Here is a 23,965-nt window from a genome sequence, read left to right on the forward strand (position 1 = left end):
ACGACACTGCTTAGAGAGGCATTAGCTTTTCTTTGTCTATGAAATGTCACCGGATGACATTCGTCAACTCCTTGATACAATATTACATACCACCATTGGTAGAGTGGGACTATGTAACATTGTCATATTTGCTGATAAAGATGACAAGGAAAAAATGTCTGGTACCCTAGCAAAACAATATGGCAATGAGCTTAAGATTTACAATGGTATATACTCAAGAAAGAGGGACAAGAGAGAATGCAATCTCAAGATACAAAGTCTTGAAACCTTTTTCTTGTGCATGAAGAGCCCTTACAATGATCACTCCTTATAGAACAACATAATGAGGGAATGCAAAGAGATTGCAACTAGTGATGGAAGAGCATGAAGCTCCAAGTCCCCTCCATCTTAAAGCCAATCACTATGAAAGGCCAGCAAAAAGTGCTGATCTTTTAATTAGTATGATGGAATTTTTGCTGTCGCTCGAATGGGAAGTCACATTGTGTCAAATGGGACATTTGTTTGAAGCTCTTATCAGAAAAGGACACCATGTAAATATTATTGAGAGCCCTACTTTCTTAGAATACCTTGATACCATGGCTTCTCTCACAATGAAGTATGATAAGAAAGGTCTGATCTCACATGAAGAAAATGCTGACATAGAGATGGCCATGTATGATGAGAGCAAGAAAGAGGATGAAAATGCTAAAAGCTCTGGATATGATAGTGAGGACACTAGCAATAGTGAGGAAGCTAAAAGAGATGGATATGACATTGACCTTGCCTTAGAAGGTCACATAAAAAGACTACAAAGATATCTAGAGGTATGGAAACTTATCCTTAATTTTCTTTATTTATTTAAAAGCCTTTTTTTAATTATAATTAATTTAAATTTTTGAATCTCATAATTATTTTATCCTTTTATAGGAGGAGGAAAAGGAGGAGGATGAGGAGGACATAGTTGGAGTAGAGAATATAGGAAGCTCATCTCAAGAAAGCAAAGCTGCTCTGGCTATCCATCGGATGAGTCTAGAAAATAATCATACCTTGCAGTAGATGGAGAAGTCATTTTAAGTTAGGTTTCAAGTTCGAGAACAACCTCTTACTTTTCTATTTGATGAAGAGGACATTTCAATCCTTTTAAACTCCAAGAAAGAGGTTAATGACAATGTCATAAAAGCCATCCTCAGGTTTGACACAAACTTTTTCTCGACTTTATGCTTTTGTATTTCCATTGGATCAAATAGACTTTTATTCTTTTCTTTTTATTGCAGTATGGTTTTAGAACATCTTCCCCTATATATACAGAGATGTGCATATATGGTCGATCCTCTTGTTTCTAATGTACTTAGCCATAAGCAAAAGACCATAGAATTGGATGTTTTTTAAGTGGTTGCAACCTATTGATTTGATTGCGGCGTGAGTTATCTTTACTGCATATCACAAGCAGAGAGTGTCAATACTTACTTATCTTATCTCTTACATTGTGTAGGATTATGTCAAATAATAATTATTCTTAATTGATAATGCAGCTTGCATTGGAGCTTGGTGACTGTGGAGCCAAGCAATGTTTCTTTGTCAATTCAATAGCATCTATCCATGGCAGTGTGTCAGAGTAAGTATAACCTACCTATGTCACAATTACTTCAATGAGATGCATCCTATGCAATGTGCACATTCATTTATGTTATCTATTTTGATGTGTAGATCGGCTCAGAAGTTGGTAGGTCCTATAAATGAACTTATGCAAATGCAAGGTGACTTAGAAGATCAAATAGAGTCAGATATAACTGCTTTTTGCTCCTTGCTCAAATTTTTAATATAAGCGGCGGTGAAACCTCATTGTATACATATATAGACTTGCATCTACACACATTTATGCCATTTACCATTAAGGCATTTATTGATAATGTGGTGAAGCATCCAGAGGAAACATTGGTTGCTATGCCCATAAGTTGTCCTAATGTAACCATTGTATTGGATGAAATGGGGAGCTCTTTTGAGGTCAGGGTTATCATTAGCAAGCGACCTCATGTTCTGACATTTGGTAGAGAGGAAATTACAATCCTTTTAAGGTTGTTTCAATAGCTATATTAATGCTTTCAACGCTTTCCTTCTTTTGTAATTTTTGAATTTTGAAGTTTCAAATTATGTATATATATAAATATATGTATGTTTAAAAGAATAAATATAAGTATGTATAAATATATATATGTAAATATATATATAAGATCCATGGCATTTGGCATTTTGCTATGTTGCTCTCATCCACTCCTGCTCTGGTACTTTGCTCCACATGCTCTGCTACTTTGCTCCACACACCCTCTTCTAGCTCTCTTCTTCCCATACTCTACTTTGATCTCACTTTGCTCCATGCTCCCTCCCCCAAATCTCATCACTCATCTACTCCCCTTCTCATCCCCTCCACTACTCACCCACTCATCTTCACCATACCTATTGCAACTACTACCACCCCTCGATGCAATGTGATCCCAACGTTATTTTCCTTCTCGTATAAGGTGATTGTGTTGCACTCTATAGGACTAGAAATTCTAGCTCTTTTGGACACCCTCCCTTCCCTTGGTTGATTCTCGGTTGATTCCCCCCACATTTGCATGTCACCAGCTTGGATGACAAGCTCACAGAGGGCCTCTATATCATTGTGTTGTAATTACTACCATGCTTATTGTAGCTCTACCACCCCTCGATGCAACATGATCCCAATGTTATCTGCCTTCTCGTATAAGGTGATTGTGTGGTGATACTGAGTTGTACAAATTTGCTCTTACTCAATAAGGCTCATAACCACTCAACAATGGCTGGATGTAATCTTTTGTCCTTTAATGCTCTTAGTGATCTTTTGGCTCGCTAGTTGTAATCTTTTGGTCTATAAGGCTCTCACAATTGCTCAGTTTATTAATTTATGTAATCTCTTTTGTTCCTTTTGAGGCTCTTAGTATGCATTGTTGTTAATTTTTATATTTGAGTGGTTCTAGTCACTAGATGTAATCTTTTGGCCTCTAAGGCTCTCATCAATTGTTGATTTTTTATAAATGTAATATCTTCCATTCAATTTTTATTCAATATAAGTTGTTAATTTTGATATAACTTATTATTGGATGTAGATGTAATTTCGTTTGCTCAATTTTTACTCGATGAATTATAGTTGATTATCTGGATGGCACCACTAGGCCTCCAATCAATGTGGTGGCTCAGAATATTTTTGCCCTCATTTAGGATTTATTGCAACAAGGACTAAAATACCAGTAAAGTAGGACTATAATTTCCTTGGTTTAGGACCAAAATAGCACTAAAATGGCTCCAACCAGCCACCATTGTGGTTGCATGGAGATACATCTAGAAAAATACAATCAAACTTTTAGAAAATGAAATGAATGATATGGCCCATGAGGGGTCCCCTCAAGGGGCAAGCGCCATATCGATATGCAATATACAATATCCAAGATATTGCCAATGGACAGATATGGCATGTCGATATGGCCCTTGCCCCTAAAGGGGACCTATCATCAATTGCATTTTCCTTACTTTTCCTTGGTTGCACAAGAAAATACATTTTCCTTGGCATACTAATATATAACTCCAAGAACCAGTGTGGTGGTTGTCATAGATCTCTTTCTATTTTCCTGCACGATGGTCATCATAGATCTCCTATAATACATAAAAATATGTAATAGAGCCATAACTCCAAGAACCAGTGCGGTGGTTGCTCCAAGCCAACCTTGAATTTTCCTAATCTACGTGGGCGTGCTGCTGGTGACAGATGGCAAAGCTACTGCAAAATGCTAGCGATGACAAGTGGTCGTGTCAGAGACTACATTGTGGCACTATTCAGAATGATAGATTGTGTCTCATTATTATGCCAAGAACCAGTGCGGTGGTCTTACTTTTGGACGTTTTTGCTACAATGGCCCATTTTTTAAGGCGGCGATATTATTGTGATAGTTTAACAACCTCATATTTTGAAATGAGACTTGAGTTCTTAATGTACCCACATATGGGTGAAGTGACATCATTGTTAAGTGAAAAAAATATCTAAGATAGTTTTTGAAACTGAAATCTACAATTGACCAAACATATTCACCTACAAAGAAATGATTGGTCTTTAATGAGAGATCAATTTTTTCATGCCAAATTGGGATTTTTCAGTCTTCTATTATTTTGGCTCGCTTTCTTTTGGGCCGCTTCCAAGTTTTCTGTAATCCTTGGCTTAACCCATCATCATTTTGTGATGTAGATTGGCATGGAGTAAAGAGACAAAGTTAACTAGCACTTTTATATTATTGAGATCAATAAACACTCCATGGTATGGTCAAGCAAGAAGAACGATAGCATAGGTTCTTTATCTTCACTGAAAGCATAATATATTGCTTGGTAGTCATTGAACCAAAACCCATCCAAATGATACTAGTATTAGAGGTGGTATCTCGAAGAAAATACCACAATTGAATTGTGTACATCATGAATAAGAAATTGAAGGCCAAAATTCATAAAAAATAGCAAATTTTTAGAGTTTCTATGTGTATTTTATCAAACAAACATCACTACCATAATGAGAAAGATACTATCATCATCAAACCTTGAATGCATAAGGAGAACTAACAAGGGAGTAACAAAGTTAGGGAGGGAGGTGAGCAAAAAAATTTCATGGTGAGGAATCTAGGAAACTTTCTAAAGAACCTTGTTCAGGAAGGAGGCTATAACAGAACATCTTTCATGTATATTGATCATTACACCATGCTTAGAGTATGTACACTCAGAGGATCCAGTAAAAAATATGTAAGATGGCTCATGAAATCATTAGAAATCAGATATTTTACACTTTTTATAGAATAATCATTACACAAGGAATCTTTTAAATCGGATCTTTAGGAAAAAATGAAGTTTGATGAAGGATTAGGATAAATTTTAATGTAAGATAAAGGTAGTTATATTGAAATCTAAAGGGCATACATTTGATATTCGCTGAAGTTTCTAAGCTTACAAAATACATAATTCAAGGCCATACTAAAGATTCTAAGCTTATAAAAATATATAATTCAAGGTAAGTTTTATTTTCCCAGAGAATCTAATTCAAGGTAAGTTAGTGATTCTTGTTTCAAGTTAGAACAAACCATTAATTTAAACATTAATGGGTTCAAATCATTTAATTTAACGATGAAAATGTACATGATAGAAGCCATAGTGGTAAAGGAAGATTCTTTTATGTAATTATTTGAGATCCATGCATCCTTATACGATAAAATGGTGGAAGTGGTAAGCTAGTAACATGGAAATTTGAGATGCTTGGAAAGCATATGTGATAAGAAATTCTTGATGGGAAGGACCATGTACCCATAGCATATGTGATAAGTATTAAGAAATGTTTGATAGAGGAAGGGGCATATACTCTTGGCATATGTGATACTCTTGGCATATGTGACAAATGCTTGATAGGATTGGCATAAGTGCTCATAAAGATATAATTGCAAGCATGTATTAATGATTATAAGGTTACAAGTCAATGTATGGGACAAAATACATGTAGAGTCTTGGAAAGGACAAAGAATAAGGTGGAGCTTCATAATAGGTGTAGATGAGGAAGAACAAAAGACGGCATGCCATGGGGTCTACTTAAAGTATACTATGGAATCATATATTAACAAGAAGGAAAAGATACCATGCCATAGAGAGAGAGAGAGAGAGAGAGATTTATTCTCTCTGAGAAATCGAAAGAGAGATGCTTTGAGGACGCCTTCACTATAATTCTTCATTCTTGGTTCTTCAGCGGCTCTCAAACAACAACTCCTTCAATAGCAAAGCTCCTATGACCACACGACCAGCAGCTACACAAACAGCGGCTATGAAAGGAGGACGAGGAAGTCGAGGCGATCTGCTGTGGAGCTCACTGTGGGAGTAGTGGAGGCATGATTGATTGATCAATCGATCGATCGAAAGAGTAACGGAGGGGAGGTGCAAAAATGCCATTCTTCTTCTCAATCCACCGTACGTGATCTTGAGAAGAAGGTGTGAGCTATTGCAACAGCTCTATTGTGTGAGTGAGCTGGGAAGCATCGCGCTGCATCGGTAGATGGTATCACCTCGTGACTGCTGCTCCTCAACGCGCTTCTGCCTCCAGCTCGAGCTTGTGGGCTACAGCCTCTGACGGAATCTTTAACAACCTTCAACATGCCTTCCCACTGACTGCTCTGTGGCTTTCTACATAAGCTACAAGCAAACTTGCCAGCCCGGATGGCTTCTCCTCCAGCGATGGCTCCTGGTAGCAGCCTCAGCCTCTACACCGACCTATAGACTCTCTGAGAGCAAGCACTCACAAAACTTGCCTCCAACACCTCCATCGACTACTACGATGCGCTCCCAACATGATGAGCTCATGGGACTCCAACACCTACAAGAACGTTGATGAAATCGGCATCTTCGTCAGCATCTTCTAAAGATTTTGACACACCAGCATGCAACATGTGGCAGATCTACTTATCCTATCCTCAGGGTCAGCACACCCTAGAGCTTGGTCAAGGACTAGCCATGTGGCAGACCCTATCTGCCACGTCAGCCTCGCTTGCCATATCACCAGGCACTCGGATGTGCCACATGTACCTATCTTATCCTTTGCTATGTATCACCCTTATCCATAGTGCCACATCAGTAGTGCCACCTCAACAGTGCCACCTCAGCTATCCAATCAGCATTGAACCCTACCAGGCACACACAGTGCTCCACAAGCACTTCATGTGACCACTCCTGCCACCTCAGCACAGGGCTTCACAGGCACACCTCTTGCTAGGCATAGTGCCACATCATCATTGCATGTGACTCACAGTGACACATCATCATTGAGCACCCTTTGCACTCCTTTTGCCCCTCCACCTAGATCAAGTCATATCTCTTGATCCAGGAAGAATTTGAGGGCGCTCCAAAAAGGAAAGTCGCTCATTTTTTGTGCTCTACGATCTCGTCACATCACACGCACATTTTCGTGCAAGTTACACTCACATTTGAGCCTCGTCGGCAAAACCACTTCCTTCATGCACATTTGCCTCTACATCGATGCATTTGACCCAGAACTTAAAAAGAACAAAAGAAAAGGAATTATTTGCTGTTCTTTCATCGATCGACGGTTGGTTTAGATCTAGATCAGAGTAGACTAGATCGTCATAGAGGGGACGCTTTGAATTTCCCCAAGTTGCCAATCTAAGCCATGCCCAAAATTCCTGACTAGTACCTACTCGGAGTCAGTCCATATGCTCACATACGGTTTCACATCATTACATTACCTGAAACCTTACATTCATCAGTTCAATGAGCAGACTTCAGAGTTCAAAGGCATTGCAGATTGATTCAGTGGGCAGATAGCATTTGATTTCACACACACATGCCACCATTGTAAAGCCTCTTTGGCTATCTCATGGCATCATGCACATCATTTCAGCCTTGTAAAGCCTCTTGGCTATTCCTGGCATCATTGCCACAAGCATTGTGATATAGATCAGACAGAGGAGGTGAATACATGTCTTTAGCATTCATGAACTTTTGCAGAAATCATGGCATTCGAAGATAATTCACATGTGCAGATACTCCTCAGCAGAATGCAATAGCTGAAAGGAAGAATGGGACTTTAGTAGACAGTGCTAGAGTAATGCTTAGTGAAAAGCATCTTCCAAATCAGTATTGGCAGAATCAATAGCTATAGCAAACTACTTGTTTAATCGGCTTCCTACCGAACCGATACAGGGTATGACTCCTTATGAAGCATTCACTGGACATAAGCCACGCATTGGGCATCTTCGCATATTTGGTTGCATAGCATATGCCCACATACATGATGATCATCGCAGAAAATTGGATGCGAAGTCATGCAAATGCATCATGGTTGGCTACAGTGAAGAAAGCAAAGCATACAAATTGTATGATCCCATCAAGCGCAAAGTTGTTATCTCTAGAGATGTAATCTTTGATGAGGAATCAGAATGGAAAACCTCACCTACATAGGAAATAGAAGCATCGACTTCACAGTCATCTACAGAACAGGTTGATGAAGAAGAGCAAGACCACCTAGGGATGCGAAGTCATGCAAAGTCATGCAAATGCCCACAGTCATGGTTTCCAACCCAAGCAGAGCCGAGGCAGAGCCACAACAGCTCAGATGGTCTACTAGGGAAAGCAGACCACCTACCAGATTGACATATGCTCAGAAAGGCAAAGCAATTTAGGTGGAAAGCACCAACTATGCTATTATGACTAAGGCTCGATGGACTTCATGGAGACCAATAGTGGAGTGTTTCTCAAGGGTGCACAATGAATTTCATGATGCGACGGTGAATTTGCAAAAGTTAACAATGTTTCATACGTGTAGCAGTATTCATTTTCATCCAATGTGCATCTGTTTCCATCATTTTCTAGTGAAGACCGTTGGGTTCAGTCTTTGCAGTTTTCGTGCTTTCTTGTTTTGCTTTCCAGCTTTTCCATTCATCTCTTCTCACTTTGACATATTCGGTCACCATTGGAGCTTGCCTCTGTAGGTGATAGATAGATATTTTTTGCCTCTAGCCTTGCGTCCCCCTCTCCATCCCTACTTCCCTTTACCATCAGCATTCACTCACCTCTCGTGCTTCTTTTTGCCCGTTGCAATGCCATAAAGGTCTTCCCCTATGCGTTCCACAAAATTGACTCTACACCTTCCCATTACTTGTCTATAGATTGCCTGCTGCAAGCCTGCTATTATCACGTTTGGACATACTCCTCTCATCTACCCAGAATTGAATTGCAAGGCTGTCATGATTCCACAATGCTTTACAGCCCCTACCCAATCGTATTCGCATTGTAAGTGCATCGTCATATATTTGTTCTCTGTCTGTATTTTTTGTCAATAATGGACATGGTTTGAAGCATACATGGACAACATAGTTACATGAAATAGAATCTGAATGCCATAGTCCCATTGACATTGCAAACAAAGGCTTCATGCTCCCTTTATCAGCAGATAGGCAAGGTCTCAGATCCCGTCTCATGAGCATGTCCCTCTTTTTCTATGCTAGGAGTACTTCTGACTAACAAGGAGAAAGATATGTTGCAAAATACTAGAGCTGGTGCTCATGCTTTATGAGAGACATCCAGTGAAATGTTGAACGAAACAAGCTTTATGAGTAGTTATTTTAGAAACAAAATTCATATATGGTCTAGCGCAAGTCAAACAGTGGACTCCAAAGATCTTTACATAGAATCCGTGAGAGCTTTGCTCCCTGCAGGACTTATGGTGTCAATAGGGAAACCATTTAGTCAATTTTTTTTAGTAGACTTGCCTGCATATTACGATTAATATTTTATTAATATTGTTCGTAACATTTTAAGATGTAATAAAGCTCTGCCTGTTTTTTACTTTTGTAATTCAAATTAACATTTAGAAAGCGTAATTGCAACACTTGGAAATTTTGTTTTTTTGATCTTTTTTGTTAGGCCATCCAGTAGCTTCAGCATGCTCTTATATGGATAAGGGCGTGTCAATGCCTTCAATTTATGCTTCTCCAAGCAAACCTCCTAAGGAAAATTTTCTCAAGCATTCGCCCATCAGAAAAGTCCACAAGGCTCTTTAATGAAGCATTCATTTTAGGAAGTTGCTCAAGAAGCATATGCTCAAGGTATAAGATTATGTTAGTTTTTCTTGCTTAAGATTTCAATTTATATTGTTTTTTTAATAGTTTTTGTTTTCTTTTTTAACACTGAAAAAACTAGTACGAGACTACCCGGAGTATGTCAGCTTTAGATCTACAATCACCACTCATGTCCATCAAAAATCTAAAGTAAAATATGAAAGGCAATTGCAGGAGAAGGCACCCGTGCCTAAAATAAATCTTAATGATGTTATAAACATCGACTCTGATTGAGCAACATTTGATTTCTAATTTCCTTATTTCCTTTATAAGTGTTGTTATGTGTTTGCTCGATAAACATATATTATATGAAATATTTTTTGAAATTTTCTATGGTATTGTTATTTTTTTTTGTTTTATATTGGAAATAATTGATGTATTATGATCATTAGAATAAGAATTAGCATTGTTACTAGTTATTTTTGTGTAATCGTAATTGTACTTCTTATGATAAAAGTTTGAAAAACAAAAAAAAAACAAAGTAGTTATTTTTCCTTCATTAATATTGTGATTAGGTTTTGAAAAATCCATTCATGGAAATTTACATTAAAGTTATTTGTATTATAAGTTTTAAAAATGTACTTTGTTAGTAATTTAAAATCTCATTTTACGCATACTTGTATTTACAGCCAACAAACAACTCATATGCAAAGAAGAAATCGATGAAACAAATTCTTACAAAGCATATAATGAGGCTACCAACTTTGTCCCCTCGCCACACAATCCATCAATTACAAAAGTAGTCATTCCATTTTTTAAAAAAATTGTGACTCAATTATCTGATTGTGCATCCCATAGATTTGTTTTTGAACGAAAGCTTTTATGCAAGTATGGCACCTACAAAGTCATTAATCCTAAGTATCCCACTTATTTGAAAGGAGATATCACCGATAAATGTTGCAGCCTCATGGTTACATTGCTCATCCCAAATGCATACATTCACCAATTTGTGAATTTCTTGCAAGTTGGAGAATTTTATAGGATAGAGGGTGAAAGTGTTGTGCCAAGAGGAATAATAGAATGTGGAACTTCATAACTCTCCTTGCTACTTGATGCAACTACATGCATCATTAGAGGTGGGCCACTTGATGGCAACCTTCGCTTGTTTCCTGATCATTCATTGTGCACTTATGTCCTGTGGGCTTTAGAGATGATGAACTTCAACAAATATTCTATGTCAAATGTTATGGGCACAATTTCTATTGTTATAATTAAAGTTGCGGCATGGGTGATCAAATTATCATAGTAGATGGGCCTCGAGATGAAGATAGAGCTATGGTGAGTTAGTCCAACAATTGATTTCACTTATTTATTTATTTATGATGTGAACATTGTCTTACTCTACTTGTACCTTATGCAGTTGTCCTTTGTAATGAGAGAAAACCAACTCTTACTCAACTTATCCAAGAATTCAATGAAGAAGGGGTGGTTATGTATGTTCTCAAAAATGTCTCATTTTGAAGGCAAAGGGTACCGTTTGTGTTTTTGACTTCACTATTTTAACTGAAGTTCCAGATGGTCCAACAAAGAATGACTTGGAAGTAGTTTTTATCATCCAAGTTTCATGATTAGGATACAGAATGAAGGTGGATACCTCGACCTTACCACCTCATGCAATATACTCACAATTAAAGCTCACAAGTTTGTCCTATTCCAAGTGTTTGGCATTCTACACTTTACAAATGTTAATGCCAACTTGATCGAGCTTGTTTTGAGGCTTGTGGAGGAGTACATGTTAGCAAATCTGATCTGGTGCAACCTTTTTGCTATTCCTGCTAGGGTTGTCAAAACGTTGAACAAGTTCCTTCCCTCAGGAGACATCCTACAATGTGGAGGTGAGGAAGTGCCTATCCACATTAGAGAGCTATATGTCGACATTGTTCTTGCCTTGTCTTTTCGATTCATCCAATTGTACAAGCAAGACTTGATGATGGCACGAAGCAAACTCAAAACTACTAAGCCTATTTGGAGCTTTACCATTAATAGCTCTGGATTTGTAATTGCATTTGAGCCAAATGCTTGATGTACTTTGCATTTTATTGAAATATTAGTTTCCCTTTCTTATGTTTCTTACTATTTTGTCTTTAATTTTTCTGTACTTACAATTGTGACATTTTAAACATCTCAAAATGAATGTGACAAAACTCCTCCAACCAAGCACTTAGCAATGAATCCAACATTCAATCCTTTTAATCCATTTAATACAAACATTCTCATGTGTGTCTTACATTTCTTCCCTAATTTTACATATGAACAACTTCTTCAAACCATATTTGAAAACATTATGTGATCATGTTTGCTTCAATCCAAAAAGATATTGGATTGACAATTGAGAGCATACGAAATTCATTACTTAATTTAGCGACATCTCGTGCATTAGTAGTGGACATTCTTCAATGTTTCCACACAATGTTTGAAACATCCTTCTCAATATTCATCTACAATGGAGTAAAGCTCTCTTAAAATATTACAATTGGCAAGAACAAGAGGTAAAATACATACACATTGATCCTAAATGCGTCAACCTATCCTTGCACAATTAGTCCATTGATTCATTTGTATGAAAAGGGTGCATATAATATATGGTCTTCTAATGATCACTTGCTTCTACAACAACTTGTGGTGCAAAATCCTACCCTTCCAACTAGAGAGATTTCCAATTTATTCAAAAAATATTCTGTAAACATACAACACACAATGCAAGCAATAATGAACAAAGTGTACAAATTATGTGCAATTATCCTAGAACCTATTACCTTTGCTACAATCTCAATAACACAACCACAAATCGCAACCTCCAGAAAACAAAAGAAAGGAACAAAGAGAAAAAGAAATCAAGTTTCATTTGAACAACAATACTTTAAAAAATTATTAGACACTCCAAGCTTCCCATGCAAATGTTGTGGCTAATTAAAATTTTGTAGCAAAATGAAAAAGATGAAAACAGAAATGGCCATATTTGTCCAAACCAATGGAATAGACATAGCAATGACACAATCAATGGAGAAACTCTTATGTACACTTTGCTACTATAAAGATGTGAAAAATACAAAAGTTCCTTTGTTATCTTTAAAGAGCATGCAAATGATTCAAAAAACAACATTTACAAAGAACCTTAATGATATTGAAGCACGATTGGTATCAATTAGAATACCTTTTGCTCAAATACGTGAGTTATCATACAAAGGCCAATATGGACTTCATGGAAGTGTTGTCAACATTTTCACTGATGTCGATAGAGCACAACAATTATTGCCAAGGTTCTTAAACAAACAAGGTACAATTGCTGGGCAATAAAATGCAAGCTATCTTTCAAACATAATTATATGAGTGGAATCGTATGCCCAACTGGTACAATGCTTGCATTGAAAGAGTTGTTGTCAACTCCCTTGTATCAACAAAACAACATTCGTATTAATCATCTTTGGGAGCAAGCTGATATTCAAGTTGTACAAGCAAAACACATAGTAGAACAAAACAATGATGAAGAATTCCAAGAATCATTGGAAGAAGAATTTCTAACTGATACACTCATGTATGGAATATACACAAGTCAACAAGTAGTCGACTTTGAAGGTCAAACTATTGAGGTTGCACCCTCTGAAGGTTTTTCTCCATTAATTATTTTCAAGGACAAATTTTGTGAAGAACTATCATTTCCTGAACTTTTCTTTGGAAATCCTCGACAATACAACATTCCCAAACACACCTCCTGCCAAGAAATTGCAAAGTAGGGGTTAACAAATGTGGATCGCCGATTTGCACTCTCCCTAGAGAACCTGTTCTTCAAAACAATGAAAATATTAGTAAAGCAAGTTCTGTCCTCATCTTGGGTTCGTATGCGAAAAGCACAAACAAAAGGAATAGCCCTCCAAGCAAAGGATGCTCTGCTAGACATTAACATTGAAAAAATTCATCAACATGATTAACGAAACATTGTCAATAGAAAACACACAACTATTGCACTATAATGAATTTTTAAATGCTATTAAACTAATAGAAGATCAATACATATGCTCTTCGAGGATCTATTTCACAACCAACACTCTTCTGGAAAAGAGAACCCAAAGACATTTATACTAACAACTTCCATCCTCATGTATCCAACTTATGGGGGGCAAACACAAACGTACAATTCATACTAAATCCCCATGGGGCTGCCTATTGTACATCTTACATGACAAAAACTGACAAAGAGACAACTTTAGCAGTCAAAGAAGCTCTCTCACAAACCGTAAATTCTAGCGCCCCATCTAATTAACGGATTAGAAAAGTTGGAAACGCAATCTTAAATACCCAACATATAAGTTCACAACAAGCAATATAGTTAGCTCTATCATTGCCACTCTTTACTTCAACAAGGCAATTTCAATATATTAACACAACCCTCCAGAGAAGCACACATTGCTACTAAAGCGACACGAGAAATTGTAAAAAATGAACCCTCAAAGCACAGAGATTTACTTTGATGACATCATTACCAAATATTTGAAACGAAATATTGCTCTTCAAGACATTTGTTTGGCAACTTTCGTTAGCAACTACACAAACAATGGAAAATAATAAAAGAAAGAAAGAATACAAAAATCATATGTTTCAACAACTACAATGAGATAAAGGACCTCGAGAACTACTATAGAGAGCAATGTCTTCTATTTCTTCCATTTCACGAAGTCAAACCAAGTCTTGATAACTACACTTTAACATGGCAGGATAAATACAACAACAACAAAGACATTATTGACCCAAACAAATAAAAATTCAACAAGCTAATTCCAAAAGTAATTGAAAATTCAACAAGTGATTACACCAACACAAGCACATCAAATATTGAGATGAACAATAACATTAAGGCCTATGACATTGCAATAGACATGCCAAACCAACCCAAACCAAAGCAACTCCCTAATTACATTTTCAAAAAATATACAATGGCATCAAATAATGATTACTACATTAACTTCAAAGCCTTGAACAACAACCAACATATGATTACGACATTAACTTCAAAGCCTTGAACAACAACCAACGTTTGATTGTAGAAGACATAATGCTAAAAAAAAGGATTTTCCTCTCACAAGCATTTCACCTCTTCCTAATAGAAAATGCAAGAACAGAAAAAACATTCACACTCCTGACAATAGTACAAGCACTTTTGCAAAACTACTCACATAAGCAAACACATAGCATAGACTCCCCAAAAGTTATCCTCCTAGCATATACGAAAAAAGTTGCTTTCAACATTGGCAGCACCACAATCCACTCTGCACTACACCTGCCTCTAATGGCATCACACTACACAAGTCTTTCGAGTGAAAAATTACAAGAACTATCTCAGCTCTACAAAGACTTTCAACTTGTTGTCTTTGATGAAGTATCTTTGATAGGACATTCCACATTAGTTGCGGGGGCTGATATGCGACTTCATGAAATCAAGCACAACCACAACGAACCCTTTGGAGGTGTTGATATTCTCCTATATGGAGACTTGTCCCACAAAGGATTCATGGCTATTTATCAACCAATCAACACAAACAACTATGCAAATGTCTTTTTGGAAGGACAATGTCTTGCAATATGAATAAAAAGAACCAATGCGCCAAAGAAATTCTCAATACATTGAAATACTCAATAGAATAAGAATAGGAGAACATACAACAAATTACATATCATACATTAACAAAAAATATCATAAACAACCAATTGAGAAAGAGAGTGTGTCACACCTATTCTATACTAATGCCTCCAAAGACACTCATAATGAAGAAGTATTCTACTTACTCAAAAAAAATCCTCATATTCTGAGAGCAATAGACAAATGCCACAAGACATGCATCAAAACTATAACAATACCTTCAAATCCAACAAACACAGCAAGACTACACCAAAAACTCCAGCTAAAGCTAGGTATGATAGTCGAAATATGTTCGGGAAATCTCAACATCCTTGATGGCTTGGTGAATGGTGCAGACGGTACTTTCCAAACTTCAAACATAACACATGAACAACAAGTTGTTTGGATCTTATTCAACAACACGGCAATAGGAAGACAAACTTGAATCAACAACTCATCCCTTTACAATGTACAAATTCCAAAACAATGGACACTAATACTACAAATCACAAGAGAATTCCAAATTGGCAAGAACAACCTAAATTTAATTACATGTAGACAATTTCCAATCTAGCCCGCAGCAACTAGGACAATCCATCGTTCACAAGTTCTATCAATGGATCAACGAGGGATCAACTTGCATTTGACCCATCAAACATAAAGTCACATGGATTGACATACATAGCACTATCACGTATAAGAAACCCTAAATACCTTTACATCATCAAACCATTAGAGCCCAAGCACATCAAAGTTGATAACAACATTTTAAAAGAAATGGAAAGACTCAAAACAAACAAACAATGGCATCCCCTTCAACAGAACTTTTCAACAGAAGACCAATAAACCATGACATTGCAATCACTAAATACGCGCATCTTAAACTCCCATCAGGTAAACATAGTCAACAACAAAAGCTTACTAAGTGCAACAATCCTCTACCTCCAAGAATTACATAACAAAACAACAGCATTAACCTTGCCAGGTTTCACATGCTTACAAAAGTCTCACAGAGTAGGCATTGCAACATGTTACAAAGACAACCTTAAACTCATTTGAGATGATTATATTCAAGACCAAGGATCAGAATGCTACCTCACAATCTTCCCAAAAAAAAAATCAAAAATATTTGCAGTCATAAATGCATACAATTCCCCATTATCAAAAAAAGAAACACAGCTTAAGTCACCACAAAGAACACTAGAAAAAATAGATGATGGCACAACAACAAAAATCATAGGAGATCTCAACATTAACCTCCCTAATTCAAACAATAATGACAAACAACTCTTGCATTTCATGAAACAAAAAAATTTCAAACAATTAATTGATCAACCAATTACTTTTCATGGCTCGTCAACTATAGACCACATATGGACAAACAATTACAATAAAAAATATTAATTCAAAACAAACTTCATTCACTGGGTCTGATCACTACACTAATTTACACTACCATAGATTAATAACATTGAATACAAAGTTCTCTTAGCGGCAAGCCTTATGAATATAATTCACTTGTTTGACTTTCACAACTTTAGCAATCCAAAAAGGATGGAGGAACTCTCATTTTTGTTGTATGTGATTAACTTTGATGCCCCTTCTTGCAGAGGGAACTTGGAAGGGTCGCAGAATTGGCTCATTGTGTGGAAAAGAAATTGTAAAATAAGAGTCAAAAGATGCCATTAGATCTAAAATTAGGCTTTTCCTACTATAAATATGGACCATGCAAGCAAGCAAGTATTGAAGCAAAAGAGCAAAATGGCAAATGAATCTGTTTCCCTGCAATTGCTCAAAACGCTAGCCACCTCCACTACTCCACTCCATGCTTCTGCATTCAATCTTCTCATCGCTGTCTCCTCAGCATGCCTTGCCTTCGCCTTCCTCAAATCCCTCGGCCTCTTCCGTTCAACCAACCTTACGAAGAGGTTTCCTCCAGGTAATTTTCTAGGTCTATCCTAGCTTTTCTTGTCGCATCATCTGATCATCTCATTCCTCTACGTCTGTCTCTGTCGAATTTGCAGTCGTTCCCGGCCTTCCCATTGTAGGTAATCTCCTGCAGCTCGATGAGAAGAAACCGCACAAGACCTTCACCGTCTGGGCGGCCAAGTATGGCCCCATCTATAAAATCCAAACAGGCGCTTACACTATGATCGTCGTCAGCTCACCCGAGATCGTCAAGGAGGTGCTTTTACGTCCTTGCCTCCTGCAGTGTACAGCTTCTTTCCAGTCAGCTTCGAGGATACTATGTCAGTAAACTTGATCTGATGCAATGTAGGGAACGTATCTTTGGTGCTGCAGGCTATGGTAACCAAGTACTCCTCCATCTCTTCGAGAAAATTGAGCAACGCCTTAAACGTTCTCACGGCGCAAAAGACGATGGTAGCAATGTCGGATTATGGTCGGGAACATCGATTGCTCAAGAGGATGGTTGTCAACCACCTCCTCGGTGCAACCCCGCAGGTTCGTATTGACAGAGCTAGTATAGCTTACAGCTTAAACATTGGGATATTATGTTAACTCGCCCATGACAAAGTTCAGTCCTGCAATATTGCCAGAGGGCAAATCGAATGCTTCGCGAGAGAGCATCGTACAGAATGCTGGATGACATCTACGCCAAGCTCCAGCAGTACCCTGCATCAATGGGTAAACTGAATCTTAAGGAATATGTCCAGAAAACACTCTTCTCCTTCGCCATGCATCAGGTGAGCTCCTTTCTGTTTTCTCATGACGAACGACCTGGGTTACGCATCGGATGATCGTAACAGAGCCGTCTTTTGTGGAATTTGCCTGCAGGTTATTGGGCGGGATCCCGATTTCGTATTCGTAAAGGGGATGGACCGAAATGTTTCCAGATGTGAGATGTTTGACATCCTGGTCTCGGACCCGCTCAAGTTATGTATCGATGTGGATTGGAGAGACTTCTTTCCTGCACTCTCTTGGGTGCCGAACCGACCGTTGGAAAACAAATTGAAGGCATACGAGGGAAAGAGGACGTCAGTGATGGCAGCAATCATTGCCGAGCAGAGAGAACTTCTCACAAAGGGGAAGGTGAGTCAGTCCTATTCATTCCGTCTTGGAGAGGTTTACGAAGTTAAAGTATATTTTAGATCGAAGTATGTTTGCATCGGCAATATTATGCATGATTGCCTCCACGTTTATCCTGAGGCTATTTGATAAACAGAAGCCAGATTGCTACCTGGACGTTCTCCTCACCGAATACCCAAAGCTGACCGAGAAAGAGCTGAATATGTCGACGTGGGAACCCATCATCGAGTCCGCAGACACGACGGTGGTGACGATAGAATGGGCGATGTATGAGCTGGCGAGAAACCCCAAAGTGCAGGTAAAGAGCGATAGCTGTTCAATGTGAAGAACCTTGACATCGCTAGCAAATTAAAACAATGCAAGAAAATATGGTATGTGATTAGGTGACAGTTGATGTGTGATCTGTAGGAAAGCCTGTATAAGGAGCTGAAAGAGGTTGTGGGAGACAGGATTGTGGTGGAAGATGATCTGCCAAAGTTGCCATATCTTGAAGCAGTGGTGAAGGAGACATTAAGAAAGTATCCTCCGGTGCCTCTGCTGCCACCGCGTTACGTAGAAGAAGATATGCAGCTTGGGGGCTATGACATTCTTAAAGGGTGGCAGGTACCTATATAATCAGCCACATGGCACCATCGAATTACAATTCTTGCTTCCATTCTTCGCCATCTTACAATTCTTCATTTGCTATCTGCTGAAAATTGCTCCATTTCCTGTTGTCTCAGATTATTATCAACGCATATGGAATCAACCACGACAAGGACCTCTGGCCTAATCCTGAAGTATGGGATCCCAACAGAGTGGTGGGAGATACCAGCGTTGACCTTGGCTTCAAAGACTACAGGATCTTTAGCTTTGGGGCGGGAAAGCGAATGTGTGCAGGATTCATGCAAGCCATGCTTGTGGTTCCTATGAACATTGCATACTTTGTGCAGCACTTCCAGTGGAGTATAGCCGGCGACCAGAAGGACATCGATCAACTTGAGGACACTGTTTATCTCACCACTCACAAACTGTATCCCCTGGAGGCAATTGCAATTCCACGAGAGCCAAAGCGGCTGAACAGCACAGTCTCTCCTTAAAAAATTCTGCAAATCTTTAACAGGAGTGTGCATTTAGGGGTGAAGATTATAATGGAATCAGGGTGTTAAGATCCTTGGGTGGTTAGATAAGTAAAAGTGCAGATCTGTTGTCGATGTAACTCTGAATTTATGTGTTAAATGACAAGAGCTTGGGTTCACACCGGCATCGTGTTAATTTGCAACCCCTTGTCTTCTTGAATTCATTCTTGCTTCCTGCTTCCAGCTTTTGCTCGCAGTTGAACTCTCAATGACTATATGATCTCATTTCAGGATCCTTACACCACCCGCTTTGCAAGTCTCAGCCATTCTATGGCCTTTGGTGCTTTGGTACATCGACACAGGATTATTGGAGGTGGAAGAGAGAAAGCTCTGCTCGGTCGGTTGTAGCCTGCAAAAAGGAAGTAGAACTGCATGAATCAAGTTAATGGGACTGTAAAAACCGATTGCAAGAGACAAGCTTATATGATTTGATGATGTGCCGTCTAATTTCGCGTTGAGATATTTCTCACCCAGCAATCTGTGTCACTAGGGTGAGCTAGTTTTTCAATCAAGTGCATGATACGTCGAGTGCCAAGTATGCTTTCAAATACCTCCCAATCATCTTGGATATTTTCTCTCCTACATTGTCGATCTCGCCTCGTCAGAGGACGAAGAACCAGAAAAGTAAACCATTGATCGAAAGCTAATTTGCAAAAAAAAAAAAAAAAATCAGAGCCGCCGTGAAACTTTTCACCTGTCTCCCAAACGAGGAATATACATACACTGGAGAAGAGACAAACCATGGATACCGCATACATAGCGACGAAACTAAATGAATGACACTTGACAAACGAGGAATATCCATACACTGGAGAAGAGACAAACCATGGATACCGCATATATAGCGACGAAACAAAATAAATGACACTTTACAAATGATAGTATAGAAATATGAGAGTTGCGCTCATACGTAGAAGTGAATTGTTTATTCATTGAACGATCTACATAGATCTAGTTACAATTGTGACGGTTGCCATTATGTGTGTGTGATTAGACTTTTCGTCTTAATTCCTATACTCCCCCTTAAGACGAAAAGTCTTATGAGTAATAGAGTAGGATGTGTGAGTGTTATTGTATTCATTAGTTTTCACTTGGAGGTGAGTAGACAATTATATAACAATGTGTATGAATAGAATTCAACTAGGATCTAATGCTCCATGGATGATAAGAAACATTATTAATTTAGTCTTCAGTTTTGTTCTTGGTGCATATGGAAATTTATCAATGTTGATTTCATGAGCTTGTGCATCTATTCTCCCCCTCAAGCGAGAGAAATTGAGGAGGGCTTTAGCTCCATCTTCATGTTTGTAGACTTTCAAGCTTTCCATTGCGAGCAGCTTGACCCTCTCCTTCTTCATTGGCATGATCTTGCAGTGTGTTTTCTTTGTCTCCTACGATAGCTGCTGCTTCTATTTTGGAGGTATCGTGAGAAGCTATTGCGCCATTTGAATTGATCAGATCTTCAGCGTTGGCAGCATTTCTTAGTACATCATTACAGATTGCCTGAACAACCCCTCGCTGACCTGGATCAAAGGGTGTGTGAATCGTTAGGCAAAGTAGAAGTGTTGTTTTCTTCTTCACCTTTCGATTTGCCCAAAGTGTAGCAAATGTGTTGATCATTCGTCCTTTCATTGGCTGGAGGTTGCCATTTTTGCCATCTTTATCTCCATTCGCAGGCAAGACATCACCGACGTTGATGTTTATCGCTCCTCTTTTGACAGGCGGGAGTTTGCCCTCTTCTTAGATCTTTTTGTATCTTTTCCCTTCGATCAGGGAGTGTAGGCCAATTGTTTCTACATATTTGCTTTGCCCATCATTCAGGGCTTGCATTGGCTGCCCTTCATTTTGGGACTTTGGTTTGCCTTTTTGGTCATCTCCTCGTCTGTGTGGGAGTATGCCGAGCTTCAAACTTTGGTCTAATAATTAATCTCCTTTTGTTGCAGGCAGGAGGGAACCTTTGATTTATATTCCTCTCTTGGTCGGGAGTCCACCTTTGTTGTTGATCCCTTCATGGGGCTACAGATCATCATCTACTTCTCAAGTCTATGTTAACTGCGTCTCGATTTTGCCATTGGATGGCTGTCTTGTGCAGAACTTTGTTAGCTGCGATCACTCCTTTGCCCAGGAGGATTGTAGTCCTTTCTTGCAGAAAGTGTGGGTAGTTTGGGCCCACCGCTGGCCTGATACCATATAGAAATCTGAGAGTTGCACTCATACGTAGAAGTGAATTGTTTATTCATTGAACAATCTACATAGATCTAGTCACAATTGTGACGGTTGGCATTGGGTGTGTCGATTGATATCACCAGCAGAGTATGTGTGTGTGATTAGACTTTTCAGTCTTAATTCCTATAGATAGAAAATAGTTTTGTGCAGTCCAATGACAAATGAAAACAGGAAACTCAACCATTTTCCAAAGGTCTACACCCCCATGTTTGCCGATTTAGAACACAAATTTGGAGCAAATTAAAAAGAAATTAATTTCTTTATATTTGGTACACAATCTGTCAAAAGATTGATAACTACCCTACCCTCTTAATGATTGTTTAGTCAACAATGGGTTTTGATCTGCCCGAGGGGAAGGTCTAATTGGAGGTCCTTGTGGGAGATGAGAAAATTAGATTTAATTTTATTCGAAACGAGAAATTGGATGCCCTATTTTCACCGTGGTTTGCTTGTCAACGTGAAGGCAAGGAAGTTCCTGCATTCACCTAGGACATTAATATGCTAAATGCCAAAGAAAAGGGAAAGCTGTAGTTGGCTGTGTGCAGGAGGTGGAGGATGTGAACATGCAAGGTAAAACTTATAGTCTTGTCTCGATGCTGTCCAACATTTGGCAAACACATCTCTTTAATCTGAGCAGCCGCCGCAATGAGGCCGCAATGCTTCCTCTCGATCTCCAGCTCTCTGCACTCTCACCCATCTTAAAAACCTTCATATCTCATTCTGACTGGTCTATGGTTGTGAGGCTATAGTTCCAATGGAGTTAGTTATAGGAAGCCTAAGAGTGGCCATAGAGCACAAGCTTTCACTAGAAGAATCAATTAATTTTAGACTATAACAATTATTGTAATTAGATGAAGACATGACTCAAAGCTCATACATTGCAAACATCATTCAAAAGAGAAGAGCTAGATCAACAGAAATATCAAATTCAAATTATTCAGAAAGGCGATCTAGTTCTAATGTTTAACACAAAGCTAAGCAAGAAGCCATGAAAATTTAAGCTGAGATATGATGGATCTTACTCGTAATTTCTTATATTCTGTTTCTTGTCCCGTCAAGCAAAACTCTGACTTTGACCCCTTTTCCAGTTTGTGTGCCTTAGGCACATTACCCTAATGGTGTCTTGTCTCGTTGCTCATCAACATTCAAAAAACACCTCTTTAATCCCAACAATGCCCCGGGGGCCCACTATGTAAAAACCCCATATAGCACATCAATCAAGGGGCACTAAAAAAACCCCCTACTTACGGATTTTTATAATCTACATAGACCCCTTCTCTAAATTTTAAGATGATTAAAGTATCCCTTATGTATGAAAATTTTTATTTTTTGAATTAAAAAACCCCTTATAGATGTATATTTTATGTAACTCCATAAAAAAATAAAACCCCTTCTATTGATCGCACGTGCTATCTTACATATTTCTTAGTGAACCCCTCGGGGCAACCACAATGCTTCCTCTCAATCTCCAGCTCTCTGTGCCCTCACCCGCCTTGAAAACCTTCATCTGTTTACTCATAATTGCTTCCATGCTCTGTTTCTTGTCTCATCAAGCAAAACTCGAACTTTGGTCCCTTTTCTAGTTCGTGTGTCTTAGTGCAATTTCCCTCTCAATTCCTATGTTGCCTCCTCATTGGTCAGCTCCTACATTATTGCCTCCTTGTTGTCATTATAGACTTTTTTGGGGACTCAGAAGATTGTTGCATTTGTACGCCCATTATGGTCATCATCTGGCCAATGCCTCAAATGTGCTTGCTAAGTTCCAACTTTCCCTCACAAGAGAAAACTTAAATCTATTCGTAGACCCAGTAGATTTGTCAATACATGCATTTGTCAAAACATGCATTTTGAATCAACATCATGAGGATAGCGGCCTCTTCTTATGTGATCAACAATAGGCTTTTCCAATGGCCAAATCAAATCAGATTGTGAAATATGTAGCTTTACATGCTACGTCTTGATTTACTTGTAATATGGCATGATAGCTTTATAAGTTGTGCTTTGATTTTCACATAGAAACCACAGCTGAATATAAGTCGCCTTTCCCACACTTTTCATTCCATCGCTATGGATGCTTGCTTTTTAGGCTTTGTAGCTTCACAGCAATGGCCTTCCCTTAGCCTGCAAAACATCATTTCAGTCGCTTGTTATGCTACAAAAGGGCAATGCTGAAACCTAGATATGGCTATAACATATGTCACAAATAATAGGTAATATGCTCTATTCTGCCTTTTGTTGTACTGCGGTTTTTACACATTAATAGCCCGATTCCAGTGGTGTCAACAAACCTCCATGAAATCATGATCTCTCTATGG

General features: G+C 38.4%; 1 protein-coding gene across 1 annotated transcript; it reads left to right on the top strand.

Annotated features, from left to right (window-relative positions):
• Positions 1 to 16,107: 16,107 nt before the first annotated feature.
• Positions 16,108 to 19,772, top strand: LOC147897701 (ent-kaurene oxidase 2-like). The gene is made up of 9 exons (XM_087380098.1): positions 16,108 to 16,243; positions 17,283 to 17,443; positions 17,560 to 17,721; positions 17,817 to 17,963; positions 18,055 to 18,309; positions 18,443 to 18,604; positions 18,715 to 18,909; positions 19,029 to 19,373; positions 19,656 to 19,772. The coding sequence occupies exons 1-9, from the start codon at positions 16,108 to 16,110 to the stop codon at positions 19,770 to 19,772; spliced, it is 1,680 nt and encodes a 559-aa protein (XP_087236224.1).
• The last annotated feature ends 4,193 nt before the right edge of the window (positions 19,773 to 23,965 follow it).

This window comes from Dipteris shenzhenensis, chromosome 10 (genome assembly GCF_047967505.1).
Source record: "Dipteris shenzhenensis isolate YYH24624 ecotype China chromosome 10, Dip_SZ_1.0, whole genome shotgun sequence".
NCBI classification, from domain to species: domain Eukaryota; kingdom Viridiplantae; phylum Streptophyta; class Polypodiopsida; order Gleicheniales; family Dipteridaceae; genus Dipteris; species Dipteris shenzhenensis.

What these genes read in the sequence shown, in the direction of transcription:
- LOC147897701 (XM_087380098.1), top strand. Translation starts at nt 16,108, where the DNA reads ATGACATTGCAATCACTAAATACGCGCATCTTAAACTCCCATCAGGTA. An exon ending in TCCTCGGTGCAACCCCGCAG is followed by an intron (nt 17,722 to 17,816) that starts GTTCGTATTGAC and finishes CAATATTGCCAG; the next exon opens with AGGGCAAATCGAATGCTTCG. An exon ending in AACTTCTCACAAAGGGGAAG is followed by an intron (nt 18,310 to 18,442) that starts GTGAGTCAGTCC and finishes TTTGATAAACAG; the next exon opens with AAGCCAGATTGCTACCTGGA.